General features: G+C 44.1%; 1 protein-coding gene across 1 annotated transcript in view; it reads right to left on the bottom strand.

Moving 5' to 3' along the window:
• FAM168A (family with sequence similarity 168 member A) overlaps positions 1–16,538 on the bottom strand; it is a 197,052-nt gene that overhangs the window by 3,549 nt on the left and 176,965 nt on the right. Inside the window, exons 3-5 of the mRNA XM_065882840.1 lie at positions 14,932–15,012; positions 10,789–10,815; positions 5,545–5,670 (exon numbers count right to left, since the gene is read on the bottom strand). Coding sequence (XP_065738912.1) covers positions 5,545–5,670; positions 10,789–10,815; positions 14,932–15,012 — 234 coding nt within the window. The remainder of the gene's footprint in view (positions 1–5,544; positions 5,671–10,788; positions 10,816–14,931; positions 15,013–16,538) is intronic.

Genomic DNA, 16,538 nt, shown 5'->3' with positions numbered 1-16,538 from the left:
TTTAGGAACACCACCTTCTTTCTGAGTTGAAGGGACAGTGCCAAGGGATCCTGGCTTTGGATGTCCAATGGGGTGCCGCTGGGGCTTCTTCCCTGTCCCCGTCCTGGCTTGGTCTGGCTGACACATCACTGAACCTCTCTTGGCCTCAGGTCTTTCTCCTACAAGATGCTCACCAAGGACCCTTTCAGTAACATGGGGCTGTTTTTACAAGAAGGGACTGGGGCCAGAGTGAAAAGGGTGCTTTACTGGAAGAGAAGAGGTCCAGGCTTCAGGCCAGGATTTCCTCCAATCTGCTGTGACTATTGGCAAGTCTCTGGGCCTTAGTTTCCTATTTTGTAAAATTAGAAGGCTAAAAATGAAGATCTCTTCCTGAACTAAAATCCCATTTTTCTGAAGACCCTGGGTCTCTTCTACCCTAACCCCAAGTTAAAGCAAGCTGCCACACAGTCACAAATCTCTCTCAAGTCACACCACAGCTTTGGCATGGTGACCCCCTGCCCCTGATGAGCTACTCAGAAGGGTATGAGAGCAGTTATTTAGTCACCACCCAAGGCACCACCGAAAAGCTGTCCTGCCCTCTCCTCTGGAATCATGTCATTTATCTTTCCACCTGCAGACCCATAGTTTGTTCCATGAGAAACTGGAGAAACTGATTTTGTGGTCAAATATGCTTGGGAAATAAGTAGCAATGGGGCTGGAAAAATACATTAATGAGAAGGTAGCACTGATTAGAAACTAACTGGAAGTGGAGGTACGAGTCAGTTGAGGAAAAAGTCTAGAGCAGGTTCCTCCAAGTTTCTAGATTGTGCAGCTAATCATGAAATGTGGTCACAGGAGGAGAAACAGATACTGTGGGGAAGACAGGGAGTCTAGGTTTGCAGACATCTAGAAGGAGCTATTTGAGGTGTACTTCACCTTGGAGACACAGTTTACTTGTCTGTAAAACAAAGGGGATTCTCAAGATGGGTGTGTCCCAAGAGTATACAAGGGATCCTAAGTGTTCTTTTGCCACCCCGCCCCCCCCCACCCCCCCGCCAAAAAAAAAAGGACAAGGAGAAGGTGGGAGGGAAGGGGGAAGAGGGGGAGGAGGAGGAGAAATATAAAATAAGAGAGAAAATAGGTTTTATTCCATGACACTGAGAAGTTTTAAAATGATAGGATGAACTGTGAATCTCCAAGATAGGGATATGCAGGAGACTATTTCCAAATTTGTTTTACCACAGGATCTTTTATTCATCCTATTCACATTTAAAACATGCAAACTACAATTTTGTGTGTGACTGTAGCTTGTTTTGGTAAATCAAATTTTACTGTAACACAGCCATGCCCATTCATTTACATACTGACTATGGCTGCTTTACTGGTAGAATGGTAGTTATGGCAGACATCATAAGGCCCCAAAAGCCTAAGATATTTATTATCTGGCCTTTACAGGAAAAGCCTGCTAACTTCTGATTTAAAGGAATAAAACAGGTTATGGGGAGTCCTGCCAGAGTGGAGAGCACCTCTCTTCCATGCAGGAGGGCAGGACACCCCTGAATCCTAAGATGCCTGTCTCTGAAAGCTACACAGCACGGGGCTGTGATTATAAGTAGTCTGGAGCCAGACTGACTGCCTGGGTCCAAACCCCAGCCCTCCTACTTAACAGCTGTAGAATACATCTGTCTCCTCATCTATAAAATGAGGATAATAATAGCACTTACTTCGTAGGGTTACTGTGATGAATACATTAACTAATAAGTGCAAAGCCCTTAAAAGAATGCCTGACACATTAAAAGCAGTTCATAAAGGTTAGCTATTATTCTTTTCTCTTTCACTGTATAGAGAGATAGTAAGCTTCCTGTTCTAGGGGGTATACAAGCAGAGACTGGTCTGAAAGATGACAGTACATAGGAGGTTAAACTAGTATGACTTTTATGGTGTGATCCAGCTTGGAACACAGACTCCAGGATTCTAAGATTCTAAAATTTGATGGTTTAAAATGCCATGATTTTAAGATTCTTTAAAGATAACAGGCCAACAGTGCTGGTGACTTTCCTTTATGCTGCCAGAGAATGTGTGCTGAAGTTTTATCCTCTGAGGAAGCCTGCACTAACCCTCTCTGTCACAAGGACAACCATCTAACAAAGTGTTGAGATTATCCCTCTGAGGAAAATCAAAAGGTTCCAAGAGACTGCAGTAGAATTTGGTTTCCACATCCAAGAATAACCTTGTCTACAAATGTATCCTTTCTTCATGTTATGAAATGAGACACACACAAACTCAAAATACAAATCAGTAGCCAAAACACACTGGGTGGCCGAAAAGATGATGCTGGAGAAGAAGGCCTTGCCTATTTGTCCAGACAGGTTGAGAAGGGAGAAGCAGAACTGCAGAGCTAGAAAAGACCTTAGAGATCATCAAGACCAATGCAAACGTTTCACAGATGAGACGCGAGCAAATGAGCGAAGGCTCACGAGGACCCAGGACTCAATGTTCCCTCCTCTGACTACAGTGGTCCCAGTCCTGGGCTCTGTCAGTGATTCAGGTCAATTCTTCTCTCAAGGAATACCTTCACTGGACTAGATAATATCAGAGGACCTTTCTAGTGCTGATATTCTACGTTCTGAGTATTTCAGTGGGACTTCTATTAGAAAATCATTGCAGAGGACATTCCACAACTGACTGATGGTCCTGTCCATACCCCTGAGGATCACTGGAAATTCCCCTGGGGCTGTAGCCTGGGCTACCTTGGGTATCACAAAATTCAGGGTTTATTACTTTATGCACCTAAGTTAAAAAAAAAAAAAAAGCTGTTGGATTTGATGCAAACAAAAATGAAACAAAACCAAGTCAAAACAGAAACTCACTGATTTTGCTCAAATGAACTTAGATTCAACTCACTCACTCAGGGCCTGGGTCTCCTGAAAAGAGTTCTACCTCCGTCTGAAGGTTACAGAATTAGGACTTTGGAATGCTATACCTTAAGGACATTAGAGACTTGAATTCAATCCTCTCCAATTCAGATGAAGAACCTAGAGCCCAGGGGAGCAGCAACTTTCCCAAAACTGCACAGCAAATCAGTGCGGGGCTGGGCCCAGAGTTCAGGGCTTACCATGCCCTGGGCAGAGCTTATTTCTGAAATTATACGTCTCTGTAGTCCAATCTTGGACATTTGGTATATTGGCCTTTGTGTCTTCATTTCATTAAAGGCAATATTGTGAAAGGAAAAAGGAATCTGATCACTAGCAGTCCCAGCCCTGACTTATGAAAGAGGCTTTGTTTATGGTACCCTATTCTTTCTCTCAGGTTGCTAACCATAATTTTAGACTCCATCAAATAGGGTAATAAAGAGAGTGTGTACATTAGCAAGATAAAACTTTTTCAGCCCTCTCTTCAATCCTTCTGCACTGTCATAAATCTTTTTCAGTTGTAGAGCCCCTACCACCTTCAAACACATTGATCCTCATATCAAGGATGCCTTTTAGACGGATCAGTTTATTGACTATCAGATTTATATGTCTGGACAAAGCTCTATGTATGATTCTTGCCTTGACCCCCCAGTCTCCTTGTTGGCAGCTGAACAAGAGAGTGCTGAATAAGTAGAAGGGAGACCTAACTACAAACAGGCTTAGCAAGTGTTAGTGAAATTACATTGAATTTGTCAAAGTGCCCTGAGTTTTCTGTGGTATTAGAAGCCACAAAATCTGTGTGCTGGGAAGAACTCTGGTGGGACATGGGAGGACCAGTCAATCCCACCTCTATTTACGGATTATAAGAAAGAGAGCACATCTTGGCCCTTTCTAGGGACTGTGATAGCCTGTGAGAGGACAGTGGGATATAGCTACTGGACTTCTCAGTGGAACTTTAGGAAGATGTCAACATAGTAGAAGGCAAGGCCTTCGAATACTCAGACTTTCTCATTGTGGAAAGGGTTGCTTCTGGAGGGAATGAATACTCCATACCTGGAGATGTGTGAACAAAGGCTAGTTGGCCAACTACTGGCCTGGGCAGCTAGACAGGAGGCCCCTGAAAGAGTGGAAGATATTGGGTATACAGCACCAAGGTGATAGAATCAGGAGCCTAATAGCTAGAGAGAACCTTAAAGATGACCTAGTCCAACCCACTCATGTTACATTTGGAAAAAGCAAGGTCCAAAGCACAGACATGAATTAACCAAGGTTACACAGAACCAAGTCTAGAATCCAACTCTTTTGGTCTTCCACTCCAGGCTTCTTTCTGCTACATTACAGCAGGTGTGTCTATATGCATCTACCTCCATATGTGCAGATATAAGACCGAATATGCATGTATATGCCCATTTACATATATAATATCATAGGTACCTGGAAAAATTCCCTAGTGCTATCATCCCTCTCTTAAATAAGAGTAAAATTAATCTCAAGGAAAAAAGTCAGTAATAGAAACTTAACTTGGGTGATACACTTTTCTAGTCGTGCTGCTTACCAGTTGGATGGCATTGGGCATATTACCTTTCTGAGCCTCAGCGTTCAAACTGGAATAAAAATCCACCTAAATAGGACTACAGTGTAGATTAAATGAGAGGGTGATCATGAAAACATATTCTGCAAAAGGTGAAAGTTATGTTGTATAAACGTAAGTTGATGTTGACCTGAAGGGGCAATGATAGCTAAGGAGAAAATAACATTTTGAAGAAAAAATTTAAATACAATGTATTCTTCTAATTTACTTACTTAATAGATTAACACTTCACTGAACCCCAAACCATCGGGCCTAGTCTGCAACATCCCTCCGAGGGCCTGTGCAGCCCTTGCTGGCACAACTTAAGAGACTGGCACTCACCACATCCAAAGCCAGCCACTCCTCTTTTGGACAACTGCAACAAGGCACGAAGCTTTTCCTCATACAGAGTCAAAATGCCACTCAGTCATTTCTAAACACTCGTCCTCATTTTACCCAGTGGAGCCATTTTGTGTTAAAAATCAGATGTGAAGGTGAAACCATCAGTCACTCTACTGAGCCTCGAGTGAAGTGACCAATCTGACAGGCCAGATGGTTTCCGACCTTCACGAGGACTTCCTGCACATACCTTGCTCTCACAGTGTAGCCTCCATGAGGGCAGTGTTTCTCAAGCAGGGGGCAATTTTGCCCCCGGGGATATGCACAGGACAGCACCCCCCCAACCAAGAATTATCTGCTCCCCATGTCCACAGTGCTGAGGTTGAAAAACCCTGTGCTAGTTGGAGGAACCCCCTCTGTCCAAAAGTCCACAAGACTTTAAAGTGCCCTCTGTCCTTCCCTTGAAATGCAGTAACAGTCCTTCCCTCATCAAACTCATTGGCCAGGTGAGTACTTCCTTTTCTCTCCCTCACTGCTTTGTGTCTCCTCAAAGCAGGGTGTGTGATCAAAGAGGATGACCGTTTCTATATGAGGAGGGCCAATTTTTTGGTGGGTAGGAGAGAGAACCTCTTAAAACAGTGTCCTATAAATGTCAGTTTTAAAAGTTCCCTTTCCTTTCTTCCTAAGAGGCAAATCAGTCCCAACCAAGGGGAACAAGGAAAGGAGGAGACAGGCTGTATTTACTGAAAGCCGCAGAGGATGCTTGGTAAGTTCGGTTCTCGGTCCCGGTGTCCACTGGGAGGTGGAAGGTGCCTTCAGTGCCACAGGAAGACGAGTTCTGTGGCCAGGCCTGTTTCATCAGCAGAGTTGCTTAAGGGAAGACACAAGAATGGCATTAGGCAGAAATAAGAAGTGGGCACCACCAATCACAGACACAAAAGCAAGGATCTTGAGCTGGACGGAAACATATAACCCAAGGGGCCCTGTTCAGACACACAGGATGGTTCAGCTTTCTGAGATGGGTGAGTGGTTGGGAGGAGTGCTGAAGTGACCTTCTAAACGATTTGAAACTGAGAAGACCTAAGCTTATACTAAGTAGGGGAGTCAGGATTTTCTACCCACTACCAAACCCATGAAAATGCTTATGAATACTGCCTTCTACTGCCTGACATTCTAGCCTAAGACTCTGGGATACTCCTTAGCCACCCGCTCGTTAACGTGTAGCAACTCAGAGCCTTTGACTATGTACTGGGCCAGATCAACTGAGTACCCCTTTTTATGCCTGAAATCTCATCTGGAGGTGTATTTAACAAATTGTTTTCAAAGAGCGACCCCAAAATACTAATAACCACATGACATGAACCTTGCTGGACTGCCATTTCCTCTAAAGGGACTGAGCTTTGGTGGCTTACAAGGCAAGGCTGTCCAGCGGGACACTACCTGCAAACCTCTTCTCCTGTAGACCTAGCCAGGGCCAGACAAACCTCTTGCACCTTTTATGTCTCCTGCTGAGGTGCTACTGGTGCTCCACCTGAGATATCGCCTCATGAATTAGAGATGATCTTTTGGGCCACTTAGAAAGCAAATGTCAAATTTGGGGTAGGTGTGAAATAGAGATGAGGCTCAGTTTGAAAGAAATCTGCAGAGACTTCCCAGGCTGACTCAAAGCTCAGCTTGAGAAATTTGAAGGATGATGTTTCCTATGGAATAGAAGTGGGGAGTGACTCAAAAAACTTACCTTCATGTGTCCTGTAGGGAAGGAGAGGAAATAGGGTTTCAAAGGGGGTGGGGGGAGGGATTGCCTAACATTTTAGGTATCTCCCTTGATATATTTTCAAACAATAGAGGGAAAAAAAATTTTTTTTTTTTTTTTTGGCCACACCGTGCGGCTTTTGGAATCCAAGTTCCCCGACCAGGGATTGAACACGGGCCCTTGGCAGTGAAAGTGGGGAGTCCTAACCACAGGACCACCAGGGAATTCCCGAGGAGAAATATTCTTGACCCAAATTTCTACTTGTGGCTGAAGAATGATTTTAACAGTATCTTTTCCACTCAGATGAGGTCTTGGGAGACATGGATATGGGGTGTTTTAAAGTATATTAGTATTGGCAACAGTTGGATATACGTGAAACATTTTAACAAGGGGCTAGGTAAGACAGGGCGGTATGAGAAGCAAGTTTGCCTATACCCTCTCATTCCATCAGGACAAGGATAATCCACCTCCAGAGAGATCTCCATAAACTCCTCTGCCTGTCCAGGTAACAGGAAATGCCTCTGGTTCCTTCAGTCATGGAAGTACTGGGGTCAGAGGAGGAGGTCAAAGACTCTACTGTTTTTGCTGAACCAAGGATAGAAGTATAGCTGTTCTGGGCTGACTCTGCGCTTGCATCAATGGCCCGCAATATATACAGCGGATGCTGAGAAATGAGAAGGAAATCATGGGCAGGGAAGTGACACTAAAAGGAGAATTCTGGTAGAAGAAAATGGAGATCCAGCAGAATTCCAATGCAGAGTCCAGGGCCTTTGCTGGACATTACAACATGACTCTGCAGACAACACAGGAGGAGGGCAGTCAATTTAAACAATTATCATGGGTTTCTTTTCCTAGGGGGCAGGGATGGGTAGAGTGGTGGGAATTAATAAAGGACCCAATTAGTGTTGAAAAATCTTATTAAGATAGCTCCAGATTTAGAATCTACCACTCCACGTGGCTGGAAAGCCCTGGCCACCTAAAACAACTCCCTAAAAAGTGAAACATGTAGCTCTGAGAAGTCCGATAGAGCAAGCCCAGGCCCTCAAGACCCCACAGGAATCCACCAGGGAGCAGGAGGCCTAAATTTGGCTGCTGAGAATTTGGAGGACCTGTTCTGGTCCAGTTTTTAACCCAAGTGGTGCATCTTTACCATAATTTTAATCATAAGCCAAAAGTCTGACAGCCTAAAGGACTGTGTGACAATTAAAGTAAGTAAATCAAAATTAACCAAAGAGTGACTGAGGCCTACACTGCACTCAGCACTGAGGGGAGCGCCACGGTGGACAGGAACACACGTGGGTCATGGTCACTGCACACCAGGTATTTATGGTCTAGCTGGGGATGCAACACAGCCACACGCCAACCAGAGAGTGAACAAGACAGCATTACACACAGTAAAACAATGTTCCAGATTAACCAGGAAAGAAGGAAGTGCGACCGTGCCTTTGATTATGTGTTTCCCAACTGAGCAAGTGAGCTAACCTAAACATGTTCCTGAAGAAGTGGGTATTTTCTTCTGGCTTCATTATAAAGAAAACAAATACTAATATTTTCTATATTTTTCTGTATATATGAATATATAATAATTTAAATAACTGGATAAATATGAAGGCTGAAAACAAAAAACAACAAATAACAGCTGTCGACTTGACTTCCTCATTAGTTAGCTATACGTCCACATACAATTCTAAAGAAACCCATTCTGCTGCTGGTAGTGATTCAGAGCTCAGCTGTGGGATGAAGACAATCCAACTGAAGCTTTTAGAGGCATGGTAATAGAGGACGCTGCTCTGACAGGTATGCCTGTTCTTGGGTGCCATGAAAGGTACCAACTCCTAGAAACGGTTTATATTTTGAATAAATACAAGTGTATATACGTCAAATATTATTGAGGTGTACGTTTGAGACTACGTACTTTTGCACTTTATGTAGTACTATATATGTACTATTCCTCAATTTAAAAAAAGAGAGAGAGAGAACCCATGGCAGTGAAGGGCCACGGCCCAGTCACAGCATGCGGCCCACGTCCAAGTGCTGGGTTGTTCACATCCCTGGACACGGGGCCCTCACGCCCTCTGACACTTGAACAATCTGTTAAGCACACTTACAAGGAGGAGAGGCAGCAAGGGACCATCATCCTGAACAATGTAGTAAGTCAGGAAATCTGAGTTCTAGCCTGGGCTGTGCCACTTATTAGCTGTGGGACCTTGGGCAAGTCACTATACCTTTCTAAACTTCAGGTCTGTTGTCTCATAAAATGGCAATAATAACCACTCCTTGATTGCTTCATAGTATTGATCGTGAGGATCAAAGGTCAAGTGTCAGCCAGTCTTACAGTTTCTAATTCTGGTGTCTGTCTACTCTTCCATCCCCACAGGTGTGGACAGCTCCAATGGAAGCTCTCATCACCTCTTACCTGAATTATTGCAACTGCTTCCTCACTGTTCTGTTTGTTTTTAAACCTGCCAACTCCAATCTCCAAGCTGCAGTCAGAGTGATATTTCTAAGACCTAAACCTAATCACAAAAACTTCTTTCTTAAAAACATTCCATGGTTCTCCATTACCTAACTCCTTGTGTGGCACTCAAGGCCCCTCGTGATCTAGTCCTATGATCTCTCTAGACTCACTGTTCTCACTCTCAAACCCTACATGACAGCCACACAAACTGTTCACCATTCCCAGACTATGCCAAGAAGCATCACTCCTCTGTATTTTTGCTCTCACTCTTCCTGGCATGTTCTTCCCCAAATACCACCTGGTAGACATTTATTAATCCATAAACCAGGAGCTGAAGACTCACCTCTATTATGAAGTCCTTTCTTTTCCCCACTTCTTGATCACAGCCCCCTCATGTATCCCACTTGGTTCACTATCCCAGTTCCTGTGATTCTTAGAAGCCCTTGTACTTGCTAGTTTGTCCATCTCCTCCGCTAAACTTTGAGCTCCTTGAAAACAGGAACCCTGTCTTACTGAACTTTGTATCTTCAAAGGGCCAGCTTAGGGTCTGGGACAGAACATTTTGTGAAGAGAAGAGCTCCATACATACACTTTAGTATTTCTATTTCAGATGCTATAACAGGAGAGGTGAGGAGGCAGGAGAGCTTCTCTCACTTCATATGGAGTCTTCTGTTCAAGTTCATATATCCTGAGGCAAACAAACACGACTCCTCATAAACAATAAGAGAAATGGGTCTGTGACTAGCAAAATTGAAAGAATAAGATTGTAAGAGGGCAACCTGTTAGCATTTAAAGGGACCTCAGAGATCATCTGGAATAAAACACTTTATCTATGGCCTGGAGACATTAGCAAATTGCCCAAGATCACGCAGCCCACAGCAGCAGCAAGAAGAGATTTTCACAGCTCATCTCCTAAAAGATGTGCCACACACAAATTCAATTTTCAACATCCAAATAATTCAAGGTTAAAAGTCGAGAAAGTGTGCAGAGACTTTACGAAAACATTGTCCTGAGCAGCCCAGGTGAGGGTGGTGAAAGCAGCAAGTCCCTCCTATGGTCCCTTCCTGTCTATGACAAAAAAGGACCTAGTCAAGTTACACTGCTGGGACCCTCACAGGTGCCCAGAAGTTCCCGTGGTGCCTTGGGCCTGGAGTCCACACTGCCCAGAGAATCCAGCTCTGGTCCCTGGCTTATTAGCACACTTGACCCTCACCTCTCACCATCCAGGAAAATGCTCCCCAAATGAGCCAGAGCTCGCTGGGCTAAGGGAATAGATTGTATCTAAAGTTAACCAGGTCTTCAAACATGTGAGACTGCCAATGGAGATGGAAAATCTGATCGTGGGGCAGACTGGTGTTTTGCATTCTTACAGGCATAATCCAGGTACTCCTCCGCAGGGGCTGCCATAAAGCCAACAGAGGAGCCATAGAGACCCAGGAATTTTTGTTCACTTGTTTGTTTGAATTCAGCAGCCACGTGAGGGTAAAGGTTTCCGACCTCGGTCAGATGGGACCCCAGAGGTGAGGAAGGGGAGAGACGCCTTTTAGTGCCATGGTCCTTCACTGCTGCCCTAGGGGACGGTTCGTGTGTGTCTCCAACCCATGATTTTGCACCATCAGACATGTTCCTGCATGCTTCAGGAACTGCTGCTGAGCCACCTGGGGGAGCCCAAGCCTAGGGGATGGGATTTGGGGAGGAAAGGAGAGGGGATCTACTTTTGTTACGAGATAACACATTCATAGGCCATAATACAGATGAGGAAAAATAGCTCTCCTACCATAAGCTGAATGCAGGAACTGAAACTCTGTTGGATAGAAATGTTAGTTGAAATTACCACTAAGAATCTGTGCAAAGTAGTACATATTGCAGTTACAAAAACAAACTTTGTCTTAAAAAAGCAGTTTCCCCCAGGCTACGCAAGAAACAGTGAACGCAAAGGGTGCAAAGTACCTCTACCCTGGAGAGGGTGACAGACTTGCCATCCAGGAAAGCCCATTCATTGAGGAAGGGTATGTCCTTGGATGCCATGACATCCTCCAGGCAGCTGACCCAGAAGCTGCCTGGAAGTATGTAAGTCCAAGTTCCTGCTCTTTGCTTGTCCATGCTAAGAATAAATTTCAAGTCTCCCAAGCATTGCAAAGGGACTTCACACATGACAGAGGCTTCATGTGCTAGAGGAGGTAAAGGTTCAGGGACAAAACCAATCATCTTTGGCCTCTGAAGAGCTCTGTTTAAAGTCCTAGAGGGCCAGGACCAATGCAGAGGCACTTAATTCCCTGAGACCTCTGGGAGAGCATGGTGCTGTACAAGGGGCACAGACTGTGGGCAGACAGCTTGGCTTTGAATCTGAGCTCCACTGCTTTTTAGCTGTACAACTTTGGACACGTTATTTAACCTCTCTGAGCAAAACTGAAGGCAAGAAGCTCTAACTCACAAGATTACGGAAAAAAAATTAAGATTTGTGACAAGACTTGCATAGTGTCTGGAACATGGCAGGTGTTCAGAAAACTCAAATTCCTTTTCCCTCCCCTTCCCCAGGTTCATCATATGCAAAATGGGAGTAATTGTACTTTACAATGCTGCTATGGAATCAAGTGAGACAACAGATGACAATGACTGATAAACAGATTTTTTTGTGAGGAGGTATTTCATTTTTACCTATATTAGTTATCCTGTTTATCCTTTCCCTTCATTTTCAAGTCAGATTACCATTAATATGACCCATCTTTTGGTCTCCAGATTTTGAAAACAAGTCTCTATTGGCTCTGCCTTCTGCGGGGCCAAACAGTTCTTAAGTAAGATCCCTGAAGTCACTAAGAGCTTGGAAGAAAACTTCAAGTACCCACATTGCTTTCAGAACCAATAAAGGAGTGAAATATTTCCCTGCATCCTGGATAGAGGACATCTTTGGGTATTTAGAGCTGCTAAAAATAGCTCTTTCTGAAGCAACTTCTTGGTCTTCTTGAAAAAGCTGAGAGGAATTTAAAACTGAGAGCCTGGCTCCTTTGCAGGCTTCTATCCCGCAGGCATCTCTCAGCATCACAAACGGCCAGCTCCGGAAGGAAGCTGAGAGTACGTACACTGTCCTCTCTGACCTTGAGTCAGCTCCTCCACTGCAGTCAGGAGACCTGGTAGAAGCAGAGGCCAGCCTCCCAACATATGACACGGACCAGTTGTGTGTATGTGTAACTCCAAAGGGAAAAGGATCTGCCCAAAGTCACACCAAAATCAGTAGCAGAGTTAGTGCTATAACTCCAGTCTTCCAACTCCCAGTTTGGGGCTTTCTGACACAATGTGCTAATACCACCCTGTCTAGTGGACTGTGTGAGAAAATGGTCTGGGTTGGTTTAGTCACAGCTTAGAAATATGTTGACTTTTCAAAAGTAAAATTGGGGAAAATCAAGTTAGACGTGGGTTGATATTTTGTGTGCTTTAAAATTAAAACTTAATCAGTACTTTACACATGCCAGGAGCTTTCCAATTTCTCCCTTCCCCGCATCCCCACAGTCTCAGGCTCTTCCTGTCTGCTCTCCCTTTCCTCTCTAATCTGACTGCTCTAGTCTAACACCTCAATTTCTCTCTAGCCGACTGCAACTATAATGTTGTGGTTAAGAATGCATGCGGGGGGCTTCCCTGGTGACGCAGTAGTTAAGAATCCATCTGCCAATGAAGGGGACACAGGTTCAAGCCCTGGTCCGGGAAGATCCCACATGCCGTGGATCAACTAAGCCCATGAGCCACAACTACTGAGACTGTCTGTGCTCTAGAGGCCATGAGACACAACTACAGAAGCCCGCTTGCCTAGAGCCCATGCTCTGCAACAAGAGAAGCCACCTCAATGGGAAGCCCGCACACTGCAATGAAGAGTAGCCCCCGCTCACTGCAACTAGAGAAAGCCCACGCGCAGCAACGAAGACCCAACACAGCCAAAAATAAAGTTAAATAAATTAAAAAAAAAAGACCCAATATAGCCAAAAATAAATAAATAAGTAAATAAATAAATTAAAAAAAAAGAATGCATGCAGGGACTTCCCTGTTGGCGAAGTGGTTAAGAATCCACCTGCTGATGCAGGGGACACAGGTTCGATATCTGGTCCGGGAAGATCCCACATGCCGTGGAGCAACTAAGCCCATGCACCACAACTACTGAGCCTGCGCTCTAGAACCCGCGAGCCACAACTACTGAGCCCACGCGCCACAACTACTGTAGCCTGTGAACCTAGAGCCCGTGCTCCACAACTAGAGAAGCCACCGCAATGAGAAGCATGTACATGGCAACAAAGAGTAGCCCCCGCTCGCCACAACTAGAGAAAGCCTGCGCAGCAATGAAGACCCAAAGCAGCCCAAAATAAAGAAGATATAAATAAATTATTTTAAAAAGTCACAATTGCCAAATAAAACAAATGGTATTAAAAAAAATAATTACTAAACAAGAAAATGAGGGTATTATCATGACATTCAAGGCCTTTCCAAATCTGGCCCTCGCACATCTGTAGTCCAGATTCATGTATTACGCCGCCACCCTAGAGCCTATGCTTCAACCATTCTCACTACTTCAAGTTTCTTCAGTGTCATTCCTCACACCTCCATGTCTTTGTCCAGGCTCTACTCTGCCTAGAATGCCCAACTCTTCCTTTGTATGTTTAAAAGAATGCCTCTTAACAGCAACAACAAAAAAACAACCAAACAAACAAAAAACAATGCCTCTTACTTCTCCCTCAAGTCTCCACTGCTAGGTCCTCTGTGAAGCCTCCCCTACACCCTCAACCCCAGACAGAGGTTGTTCCCTCCTCCACTTCCTCTCTTCTTGTACGTATTCCTTTTACAATATTCATCACACTGTACAGCCACGAATTTGCTCACACGTCAGCTTCCAAATGGACTGTAAGCTACTTCAGGCAAAGACAGTATCCTTCCTTTTTTCTATTCTAGTGGGGAGGACATTCAGCAAATAAATACTTGTTGAGTAAATGAAGAGGAACTTACATAAAACCATCTACAACCATGAGGTAGGTGTAGCACATTTCTCAGAGAGGTGAGGTAACTTGTCTAAGGACTCACAACTAGTGAGTTGAGTAATCAGGATTCAAACCCAGGACTTACTAACTGCAGAGCCCACATTCTTTCTCCTGCTCCTTGAATATTAAAGCACCAGCTGAGAGTGGCTTGTTTTTTTGAGCGTGGGGGTCAAGATGGTGGTAAAACCTCTGCATTGCTCCCAAACTGAAACAAACTTCGAAACTTTCAAATCTATTTCAACCTCTATCCAAGGAGTGTTGGGCCTTTATTATTTTTGGAAAACAAGTTCCTCGCTGAAGATTGAAAATGTGGCAAGTCTCTCACTCTCTTCCAAATCCACGTTCAGGAAGGGGTGGGTGGGTGGTGTGTGTGTGTGTATATGTGTCAACAGCAGCCTCAGGGGAAACCAAGGGTGTGTGTATGTGTGTGTGTGTGTGTATATGTGTCAACGGCAGCCTCAGGGGAAACCGAGGATGTGTGTGTGTGTGTGTGTGTGTGTGTGTGTGTGTGTGTGAATGGCAGCCTCAGGGGAAACCGAGGGTGTGTGTGTGTGTGTGTGTGTGTGTGTGTGTGAACGGCAGCCTCGGGAAACCGAGCAAAAACTGGGTGTGGATACTGGGAGAGCAGAAAAGGTTCTGTGAGGAGGATACACGTCTCAGATATTCCAGCAGAAGAGAGATGGGCCAACTTTAAGTCCCAAGGAGAATGGAAGAAATTCTATTCCCAGAGGCTGAACTGCCCCAGTTCCCAGAGGGGACTCCCTGAACAATCAAGCGTGGACAGGCTGAGCCCAGAGCAATTAAGGACATGAAAAGGCCAGCAAGTGTTTCAGGCTTTATTTTCCCAAATAGAGCCTCACCTCCCACCCCACTCACCACTGTTGGCTTCACTTTTTCCTCACCTGGAGCATAACTGGGGCTATTGGTGGGGTACAGGCTGGGATTGTAGGCAGGGGCTGCAGCTGGATAGGCTGTAGGGTAACCTATGAAGAGACAAAAAAGTTCCATTTAGTTGGGCAAGAAGAAAGCAGATTTCTGAGGAAATGGAATCCAAGTCCCAAGCTTGGCCTTCAGCCTCTTCATGGGCCATTTCAGGTAGTATATGTGACTGGTTTTAGCCTCTCAAGAAAAATCACCAATACCACAGTCCCAACATATACACATTTTTCTGTATGTTTTTTCAAAGCAGTACAAGAAATATATGTCTATATGCTCACTGTAAAAAACCCTGAAACACTATGGAAGTATATATGGTAGAAAGTGTAAGTTTACTTTCACATTCCTGCCATAATACTACTCTCCTCCCCAGAGATAATAGCAGTTTGGCATCTATGTCTCCAGATAGTTTTCTATTAATTTTTATACACATATATTCAGTGGTGAGCTAGTAAATATTTAACAACTGGCTCAAGGGGATTGGGGCGGAGCCCTATTTGTAGCATTTGCTAAGTTCCATGGTGTAAGCACTCCCAACCATGGCCAATTTCAAGCTACCAACATCACTGAATAAGTATAAGTAGCTGAGAAGCTCACAATTGGGTCTAGAGAGCCCACACAAGCCTGATCCAGTCCACCACTGCATATTACATATAAGGATTAAAAAAACGTTTTTTAATTGTGACAAAATATATATAAAATTTGTGATTTTAACCATTTAAGTGTACGATTCAGTGGCACTAATTACATTCACAATGTTGTGCAACCATCCCCACTATGTATTTTTCTAAAAGTTTTTAACCACCCCAAACAGAACTCTGTACCCATTAAGCAATAACACTCCATTCCCTCTTCCCATACCCATCTTAACTTTTTTTTTTAATATGTTTATTGGAGTATAATTGCTTTACAATTGTATGTTCGTTTCTGCTTTATAACAAAGTGAATCAGTTATACATATACATATATTCCCATATCTCTTCCCTTTTGCGTCTCCCTCCCTCCCACCCTCCCTATCCCACCCCTCCAGGCGGTCACAAAGCACCGAGCTGATCTCCCTGTGCTATGCGGCTGCTTCCCACTAGCTATCTATTTTGCATTTGGTAGTGTATATATGTCCATGCCACTCATTTTGTCCCAGCTTACCCTTCCCCCTCCCCGTATCCTCAAGTCCATTCTCTAGTAGGTCTGCATCTTTATTCCTGTCCTGGCCCTAGGTTCTTCATGATTAACTTCTAATCTACTTTCTGTCTCTATGAATTTGCCTATTCTAGATACTTCATGTATTCTAACACATGGAATCAAACACTATTTATTCTTTTGTGCCTGGCTTCTTAGCATAATTTTTTCAGAGTTCATTCATGTTTTAGCATGTATCAGAACTTCATTCCTTTTTATGGCTGAGTAATATTCCACTGTATATATATATACCACATTTTGTTTATCTATTCACCTGTTGATGGACACTTGGGTTGTTTCCACCTTTTGGATATTGTGAATAATGCTGCTGTGAACACTGATATACAAGTATCAGTTTGAGTCCCTGTTTTCAATTTTTGGGGGTATATACTGA

Source organism: Phocoena phocoena, chromosome 8 (genome assembly GCF_963924675.1).
Source record: "Phocoena phocoena chromosome 8, mPhoPho1.1, whole genome shotgun sequence".
Classification (NCBI taxonomy): domain Eukaryota; kingdom Metazoa; phylum Chordata; class Mammalia; order Artiodactyla; family Phocoenidae; genus Phocoena; species Phocoena phocoena.
This window is presented reverse-complemented; position numbering and strand designations above follow the sequence as displayed.